The following is a 9,461-nucleotide window of genomic DNA, read 5'->3' on the forward strand; positions in this document are numbered from 1 at the left end:
GAGGGAGAAACTTGTCCGCAAATCCTGAACTGAATAGAAAGGGGAGAGGATGATATGAACGATCGATGGTTAAGTTGTGAGAAAAATTGATTACTTTTTACCTGTTATGCAAACAAACGTGCATTCATACTTCGATTATCCATGTTTAGTTTCATGACACGTTTTCAGATCAGATCGGTCTACAAGCCTTCTTCTCATGTCGGCCAGTAATTCTGATGTTAATTACTTATTTTATCCCCATAAATGCCCCCTCTGAGATCGATTTACTATGTTCTGTCTCCTTCACTCCTTTTTCCTTCCTTCTGGTTAATGATGGATAATTATTTAACATCACCAGTGGCCAAAAAATCTAAAAACATGGAGTATATAAGGAAAATGTGATATAAAAAAACTAAATTTGAGAAACCTTAACCTCAAAAGCACCACCGCCGTGTCTCGCGCACCTAAACAGCCACCCTCTTCCCTCTCAATCTTGCGCTCGCCACACAGCCACCCTTTCGAAATCGTTCAATAACCAAAACATTAACGAATGAAATGGAGTGGAATCGAGGCGACTCGTCGATGAGTTTGGGTAAGTTATGGGGTGAGTCAGATGAGTGGGTGGAGCGAGTTAAATACTAACATCACCAATTTGGATGGTCTCCAGGAGTGCTAATGGAAAGTAAGCTCACAGACGAGCAAAAATGGCAGAAAAAAAGTTAAATCAGAGAGGGAGATTTCCTGAATTTCAAGCTCATCATTAATTCATCATTTCATAATATTCTCATGCCCAGACAAATTCAGTTACATGTAATTTAGCCATGATATTCCTTCTACACTAGCTGATAACTATCACGAAGTTAATGTTCCAAGGCAAATAAAGAACTGAAAGGAACAGATAAAACGCTACGTATGACAAACAAGCAAAACAAACATGTAAAAAAAAAACAAAACAAAACAAAAAAAAAAATACTAGTATCTAACACTACTCTAAAAGGCATGGGGCTTTCCCCACGCCTTTTATTTTTCTTATATTAATATTTTTGTTTTTTTTTCTTTTCTCATGATTGTCTTTTTTTAAAAAATAAATTATATTTTTTTTTCAAAATTATTTTTGCTGATTTTCTTTTAATATTGAATTGGTTGAGAATTTAGCTCTGTTATTTAAAAAAAACATTATGGATTGCTATAATGTTTCCCTGTATGATTTTTTTCTTTCTTTTTATAATTGTTTTTTTTTCCAAAATGATCATTGTCGATTTTTTTTTTCATATTGAGTTTGTTGAGAATTTAGCTTTGTAGTTTTTTTTAAAAAAAAAACATTGTAGATTACTACAGTATTTTCTCCACATGGATTTTGTTTTGGTACAATATTTCTCCATGTTTTTTTTTCAAAATTATCTTTGTTGAATATTTTTTTTTTAATATTGAGTTGGTTGAGAATTTAACTTTAACTTTCCCTAAATGTTTTTCCCCCCAGAATTCTCTTTTTTTTTTGTTTTTTTTTGTGTTTTTTTCATAATTATTTTTGTCAATTTTATTTTTTTAATATTGAGTTAGTTAAGAATTTAGCTTTGTAGTTTTTTCTTTAAAACACTGTTGATTGCTACAGTGTTTTTTCATATGATTTTTTTTCTTTTTTCTTTGTTTTTTTTTCTAGAATTGTTTTTGTCAATTTTAGTTTTTTTCATATTAAGTTGGTTGATAATTTAGCTTTATAGTTTTTTTCTTGAAAAAAAAACATTATGGATTGCTATAGTGTTTCTGCACATGATTTTTTCTTGATACAGTGTTTCCCCACATGTTTTTTTATCGATTTATTTTCAAAATTATCTTTGTCGTATTTATATTTTTCATACTGAGCTGGTTGAAAATTTAGCTTTATAGTTTTTTTCTTTAAAACACCGTTGATTGCTAAAGTGTTTCCCCACATTTTTTTTTGTTATAATATTTTTCAAAATTATCTTTATCGATTTTATTATTTTTAATATTGAGCTGGTTAAAAATTACAACTGTAGATTTTCTCATGAAACACTATAGATTGCTACAGTGTTTCCTGCATAGTTTTTTTTTCTTTTGTTTTTTTTATGATTTTTTCTAAAATTATCTTTATTGATTTTAGTTTTTTAATATTGAGTTGATTGAAAATTACAATTGTATATTTCCTTACAAAACACTATAGATTGTTGTAGTGTTTCCTTACATGATTTTTTTTTTATGATTTGTTTTTAAAATTATCTTTGTTTATTTTATTTTTTTAATATTAAGCTGATTGAGAATTTAGCTTTTGTAGTTTAATTTGTTTTTTGAAAATATTATAAATTGCAATAATATTTTTTCCTATAATTATTTTTTAAAAAATTTTATAATTTGTTTTATAAATACATGAGAATGTGCAAGAATACATAAACCCGCGAAAACGCACGGGTATAGCAACTAGTAATGAAAATAAAAGGCGTGGGAAAACTACAGTACTTTCCCACGCCTTTTAGAGTATTGTTAATAATAATAATAATAAAACAAGCCCAAAACTCTCCCCCTCCAACTCCTTCTAGAAAGCAAAAAGCAAAGAGAATTCAAAGAGATGAAGAAATGGCTTCGTTTGCAGAAGCACCACCTGGCGATTCGAAAGTCGGAGAGAAGATCTTTAAGACCAAGTGTGCTCAGTGTCATACCGTCGACAAGGGTGCCGGTCATAAGCAAGGTAACTTTATCGCCCCCCTCTTTTTGTTTTGATCTTATATTTTCGAGGTCAAATTGTCTTTTATTTTGTTGATTATTATGTTTTCAGCCCCAATAATTCGTAGATCTAATCTGTTTAGATGGACAGAACTGTGGAGTTTTTTTTCTCTCTCTCTCTCTCTGATGGGTTTAAGGTTTTTGCAAGAAAATCATGATTTTGGTGAGAGGTGGAACTGGGTTTAGAAATGGATTTAATTAAGCAAAGATTAAATTTATGTGGGTTTCTTTCGGTGTTTTTTTGAAGTTTTAGGATGATATTTATAATTTTGGATTGGGATTTGGGATCTGGTTTTTAATGAGTGAACATTTTAGATGGTCAATTTCTTCTGAGATTTGTGTTAAACTTATTTGCTTGGTTCCTGTGTTTTTAAGGTTTTAATTTGCTTCGACTGTTTAAATGTTCAGGACCCAATCTGAATGGCTTGTTTGGAAGGCAGTCAGGAACAACTGCTGGATACTCTTACTCTGCTGCTCACAAGAACATGGCCGTCACGTGGGAGGAGAAGACTTTGTATGATTACTTGCTCAACCCCAAGAAGGTATTAATCAACTCTAAAGCATAGTATGACTTGGCATGTATGACAGGGCGTCTTTAACTGGTTAAGAAGTATGGTTTAAACATTGAGGTTTAGTGATAATTCTGTCATGATAGCTGAACTTAGTTGTTTTCTATCAATTTATGACATTGTTACTCAGCATTTGGTAACTTAAGGTCCCGAAGAGAAACATGCTGGACAATATGTTAGGTCTAGTAATTAGGAAGGCTGGGTTAAAAATTGAAGGACTTGCAAACAGAGAACATGGAGCGTGTAGATTATTATGCTTAGGCTTTGCTCTGAGATCAAGGTTGAATAATCAAGGAAAGCGACCCCATCATTGATGATATTTATCCTATGGTGTATGAAATGAACTTTCACATTTCATTTCAATGTGATAAGATAGCCTAGCATTTATAGTTGGTAGAATCATCCGACTATCTTAGATACAGATGAAGAACTCATGTCTTGACACTGGTGTTTGTGCCTCTTATACCATGTTTATTTTTGTTAGTTTGCGATGCTGACCCGTAGTGAAAATTGTTTGCGCAGTACATCCCTGGAACAAAGAAGGATTTCCCTGGATTGAAGAAGCCACAGGAGCGTGCTGATGTCATTGCATACTTGAAGCAGTCCACTGCATCTTAAGCATTTCACACTTCTGGCCTCCCCATTTTGCAGTTGTTGGAGATATTGTTTTTTACCAATAAATAACCATCCTATACAATGAGCATTGCGTCGAAGCTCCTTCTAAGAGTTGCCATAATTAGCAAACTTAACATTCGATTCATTTAGCTTACTGTGCCTCTATTTTGCGAATATTTGGTGGATTACCAATGAACAGTTTGTTAATGATAGTTTTTGGTTTTGATGATATTGCATATGAACATTTCCATGGTTGCTATCGCTTGCCTTCAATATACTCTGATGCATAACAGGTCTACGGTAATGTACCTTTGAATGAAATGCAAAATGGTGTATTGGCATCTCTAGCAGGCGAACATTGGAATGCTTTCATCTTCTAGTGTTGGATAAATGCAACTGAATGAATCATTCCCCCTTCTACCCATCTCCAATGGTTTGGCCTATTGCCCGGCGAATTCCATTTACGTGGGGGTGGGAGCTCCACTTGATGCTGTTGCGGGTGATTGGTATTAATCCGATACTGTTTTTTACTGCTCTGGGTAACCTTAGATCTTCTGTTATGCTTGTAAGCAGTCTGAGAACTGGGATGCAAATGTGATAAAGTGGCCTTTACTAGTGACTTTGTCCGGGAAATGCGAGTTTATTTTTATTTTTTCTTCCTGTCGAGTACTATATTTCTTACATGCAACCATGATAATCCCTAGTAATCAAAGATTGCCATGACACAGTGAACTGGAATTGATTTCTGCTCCCTTTGTGGGGAAAGAGTACTAGAGGGAGAAACTTGTCCTCAAATCCTGAACTGAATAGAAATGGGAGAGGATGATATGAACGATCGATGGTTAAGTTGTGAGAAAAATTGATTACTTTTTCCTGTTATACAAACAAACGTACATTCATACTTCGATTATCCATGTTTAGTTTCATAACACGTTTTCAGATCAGATCGGTCTACAAGCCTACTTCTCATGTCGGCCAGTAATTCTGATGTTAATTACTTCTTCACTCTTTTTCCTTCTTTCTGGTTAATGATGGATAGTTATTTAACATCACCAGTGGCCAAAAAATCTAAAAACATGGAGTATATAAGGAAAATGTGATATAAAAAAACTAAATTTGAGAAACCTTAACCTCAAAAGCACCACCGCTGTGTCTCGCGCACCCAAACAGCTACCCTCTTCCCTCTCAATCTTGCGCTCGAGACAAACCCTTCCAGTGAATCAATACTTGGGTTGCTGCTTGATTTCCTCATTTAACCATTCTACAATCCATAAACCAATGAGTAGGTGGATGGAATCCATAAAGAACTTCATAAGGAGTGGTCTTAGTGGAAGAACAGAAATTGGTGTCATACCACCATTCAGCAAGGGAAAGCCATTTAAACCAAGGAGTAAGGCTATCACTAGTCATGCATCGCAAGTAGGTTTCTAGACATTTTTTGACCATCTTTGTCTAGCCATTAAATTGAAAGTGATAGGTTGTTAGGTAATGTAAGTTAACTCCTGGATGCTTAAACGATTGCTTATAGAACTGGCCGACAAATATTGGATCCCTATCACTCACAATAGCAGCTGAGGGGCCATGTAATTTGTATACATTATCCATAAACACCTTAGCCACTGAATAAGCACTATAAGGATGAACTAGAGCCATAAAATAAGAGTATTTGCTGAATCTATCCATCACCACTAAAATTACTTTTTGTTTATTTAACTGGGGCAATCTTTCGATGAAATCCATATATGATACGAACTAAAATAAGTCTGAATTTGGCTTTAGTCTATTTCAGAATATGGTTGCGGTTGTTTTTCAAAGTTTTTTTCACTCAGAAATGTATCAAAATAATATTTTTTTTTATTTTTTAAAAATTATTTTTATATCAGCGCATTAAAATAATTTAAAAACATAAAAAAAATATTAATTTGAAGTAAAGAAAAAAAATAAAAAATTCTCAAACTTTTTCAAAAGCGCTTTTAAAACGCAAAATTAAAATGTTTGTAACCAGTTCTGTAAGATTAGACACATCTCTCAAACCGTATATCGGATCGAATTGAAATTTTATAGAGAAATACTGGACACATGAAACTATATCGTGGTAAATTTCCAGGTCAAATGGAATTCAGAACATATTATTTTAGAGGATCAAAGTTACTATATAAATTTTGTCAAATCTGCCAACTAGACCTCCATGTACTGTTTGAGACATATCTAAAGCTACACGTAGAATTTTAATGCTATTCAAGATGAGTCAGAAACTAGACATCTCATACTTTCCAACCATACATGATAAGTCCAATAATTCATCTAAATAAAAGAGAATGAAGTGTTTAAAATCAGAAATGAAGTTTGCCAAGAATGTGTGAAAATGAGGAAGAAAGTGAATAGTACCAAATGACTTTGGTCTTTTTATATTTTTTGTTTGAACACATTAAAACGACTTCATCTCTCCCTAGTGCACATAGCTTTTTTCCCAACAGTGTTGTTTTTGTAACCTGTATTAATTAGGGGTTTTGCCTTTTCCAAGTCAACTTTGATCCCCATTTTCTTGTAATTTCACAATCAAACCCTTAATTGGTCTCAATCTTTGAGATTCCTTTCAATTATGCCCTTGGACTTCTTCGATTGAGCCCTCAAACTTTGGTGCCTTTTATAGTATAGTATTTGGTCTTGATATTCTTCAATTTTGTTCTTAATTAGCCCTTTAAACTTTTAATTCTTTTGATTTCACCCGTGATTAAATCAATTAGCCTCTCATAACTTCAATGCCTATTCATTTTAGATCACCCTGAACCTGTAATTCTTGCAATCTTGACTAGAATTGACTTTTAAACTTTAATTTTTCTTTAATTAAATCCCTAGTTATATTAATTAAGTCAATCCAAAGCTCACTTATTGAACCTTTTGATTTTGACTAAAATGACTTCTAAACTTTTTTTTTTCATTTTTCATTTTAGCCGCTAGTTAAGCCAATCAAGCCCTTCCAAAGTTCAATTATGCACTTAACTTTTCCATTTTTTGTGATTTTGCCATCATCTTCAACTTCCTTCTTAATTAAGCCCTCATCTATCAAAATTGAACTGCCAAACTTTACAACTTTGTCCATGTTGATCCTCAAACTTTGCAGCCATTGACCAATTTAAATACATTTTTCAAAAAAAAATTAGCAGGACCCCAAATTATTCATCCACCTAACATTCTAACCCGCTGTAAATAAAATGCCTTTCTAATTGTGATCCGAAATATTATTATTATTTTTTTGAATTTTGAATTTGTTTAAGAAAAAAATTGGAATATTTTTCTTAAAAGAAGAACATTTTCTACATGAAAAATAAATTTTTTTTGAGAAACCAAAATTAGGTTATGACGTAAAAATGTTTGAGTTCAAAAAATTGAAAATAAAAACGGAAAAAGAAAGGAGCACATCATGCACATACAGCAACTTCAGCAAGATGAATACGCCTTTTCTCAACAAACATCTCCCGAAATTGCTCAAATCTGCCTTCCTTTATTGCTTCTCTTATTGACCGGAAGAACCCCAGATAGTGGTGTGTATTATGTCTGCAATGAAAGGGATAAACCGTCAACATCATCATCGTCAATGTCAGTTTCAGTGTCCTAATAGAGGTAAGCAATGATACTGTACATTTCTAGAAGAATCTGGGCCAACATTTCATGAACATTGAGTAAATGATTGATGTAAGCTTTAGTATGATTCTGACAAGTATAGCAGCTGCAACTTTCAACAATTGGCGTCGCATCTTTCCTGAAAGGAGACCGACCATGTAAGCAACCACCAAGAAGAATGCACTCTTGTTGAAATAGGAAATACTTTCCCTCAAATAATAAAATGGCTGTCATTCTTCTTTTCTTCGCATTTTTTAAAGAAAATTAATGCGTGGTTGTCCCTTGCACTAATTTGATAAAATAGAAATAAAATTTATACAGTGGAAGTTTTTTCTGCATGCACTCCTAAAGTTTAAACCTTTTGAGTCACGGCTAGATGGGCCATTTCAGAAAAGAGCATTGTTTATTTGGATGCATTTTCTGCATTGGTTCCGTATTAGAGAAATAAGCTTAAGAAAAGTAAGCTCTACTTTTCAAATTCATGACTAAAAGGTCACCATCTGATCTCAGTTCTGTCATGAATCGCAGAATTTGTGAACTTGTTCGTCATTTGAAATTTATTTTGTAGAAAGGAAACCACTGCAACGAAGGTTCATTTTACCTTCAAAGGTACAGCATTAACAGACATTATATTTGAAATCTCAATGATAACCCACCAGAGAAACATAAGGCTTTTATATTTCAGTAAAAACATTTGACTGAAAATGGAATCCATAACATCTACTACTCTCCAATTCATAATATGTTCAACAAGGATGAGATGTTGATGGAGCTTAAAACCTTCAATTCAACAGATGAGATCATTAAAAATATCCAGATAGCTAGAGGTATACAAAGAATAAGTCCATTACCTGTAAACAGTTGCTTTCAGATTAATCTTTGTCTGGTCAATTCCCATACCAGTCAACTTCAAATCAGAGGCATATGTTTTGTTATCCAGTGGAAAGGTAAGTGCAAAGCCTCCAATAGTTAGATGATAAATATACCTGCAAAGGTTGCCCAAAAAACAAAATCATTTTTGGAGACAGTCACAATGAGGAGAAAGAAGCTTCCAAGGTTAAATTGAGAACAGAGGTGCATACGATGAGTCAAAAAGATCAATGCCAGCAGCAACACCCTGCAACACCTCCTCTAACAAGCATTGGAAAACAGAATTCACTTGTTATTCCACAAACCACTCCCATAATCCATATTTATATCCATACCCATAACTACATACAAAAGCATGAACCTTGTCGAAACATTTAATCTGAAAACGGTACCCTCTATCATTTATATATTTAAAGACTAATTTGGTCATCATGTTATTTCAAAACAATAAAAGAAAATCCTACAACACATTAAACTATATTCCCATCAATTATTTTCATTGCCAAAAAACCATGAAAATTAATATTTTCCGTGGATTAAATAGTGGACTTGTTTTGTTAGAATATATTTAGTCCCAATGGCTTAAAATATCTGGAAAGAGTTCAACAAAGTATTTGAAACCTATTAACTCTTTTAACACCACCATCCTCCCTCCTTATGTGCTATACCATGATAGCATGTGGAGCCCAAAGCATAACTTGGCCCAAAGCAAATGTTGATAGCAAATTTCAATTGAAAAAACTTGAACCAGGGACCTTTTGAAGAGCTAGCTCGGATACAAAAATCCGTACCCCACTGGAATCAAATGCTTAAATTATCGAGGAAGGGGCCAACAATTTTTAACCACCAGATATTCAAATATAGCAACAATTCATGAGAAACTCTCTATAACAAAGATGAAAGTATATCCGAGGCAACAAATTGAACAAACAAAATCAAAGAATTATTAAACAGTCCACAAGATACCTGGTAGTCCTAGTCCACTGATCAGACGTGGCCCATCCTTTGGTAAAATATCCTGATCATGTCATAGAAGCATTAAAACTCAGACATTTTTTAAACCCT

The 9,461-nt window shown here is 33.3% G+C and overlaps 2 protein-coding genes and 1 long non-coding RNA gene across 7 annotated transcripts in view; 1 reads left to right on the forward strand and 2 right to left on the reverse strand.

The window, feature by feature from the left end:
- The window catches only part of LOC7475768 (cytochrome c), a 33,710-nt gene that overhangs the window by 2,263 nt on the left and 21,986 nt on the right, over nucleotides 1-9,461 (forward strand). The window contains exons 2-4 of one of the 5 annotated variants that reach the window (XM_052449438.1): nucleotides 2,623-2,683; nucleotides 3,127-3,260; nucleotides 3,810-4,131. The exons of 1 other annotated variant lie outside the window; for it this stretch is intronic. In XM_052449438.1, coding sequence (XP_052305398.1) covers nucleotides 2,623-2,683; nucleotides 3,127-3,260; nucleotides 3,810-3,905 — 291 coding nt within the window. In that variant the 3' untranslated portion in view covers nucleotides 3,906-4,131. Of the gene's footprint in view, nucleotides 1-2,431; nucleotides 2,684-3,126; nucleotides 3,261-3,809; nucleotides 4,132-9,461 lie in introns of those variants that run through there. 3 more of the 5 variants (XM_006387390.3, XM_052449437.1, XM_052449435.1) reach the window with 3 other exon arrangements.
- LOC127904766 (uncharacterized) lies at nucleotides 379-5,576 on the reverse strand. The gene is made up of 2 exons (XR_008058184.1): nucleotides 5,065-5,576; nucleotides 379-443 (listed from the first exon to the last, which is right to left on the reverse strand). It is a non-coding gene; the product is annotated as an uncharacterized LOC127904766 (long non-coding RNA).
- The window catches only part of LOC7455266 (uncharacterized), a 6,080-nt gene continuing 3,834 nt past the window's right edge, over nucleotides 7,216-9,461 (reverse strand). Inside the window, exons 6-10 of the mRNA XM_002325918.4 lie at nucleotides 9,363-9,414; nucleotides 8,609-8,657; nucleotides 8,378-8,512; nucleotides 7,546-7,665; nucleotides 7,216-7,460 (exon numbers count right to left, since the gene is read on the reverse strand). Of these exons, the coding sequence (XP_002325954.3) occupies nucleotides 7,325-7,460; nucleotides 7,546-7,665; nucleotides 8,378-8,512; nucleotides 8,609-8,657; nucleotides 9,363-9,414 (492 nt within the window). The 3' untranslated portion in view covers nucleotides 7,216-7,324. The remainder of the gene's footprint in view (nucleotides 7,461-7,545; nucleotides 7,666-8,377; nucleotides 8,513-8,608; nucleotides 8,658-9,362; nucleotides 9,415-9,461) is intronic.

Source organism: Populus trichocarpa, chromosome 19 (assembly GCF_000002775.5).
Source record: "Populus trichocarpa isolate Nisqually-1 chromosome 19, P.trichocarpa_v4.1, whole genome shotgun sequence".
In the NCBI taxonomy this organism is placed as follows: domain Eukaryota; kingdom Viridiplantae; phylum Streptophyta; class Magnoliopsida; order Malpighiales; family Salicaceae; genus Populus; species Populus trichocarpa.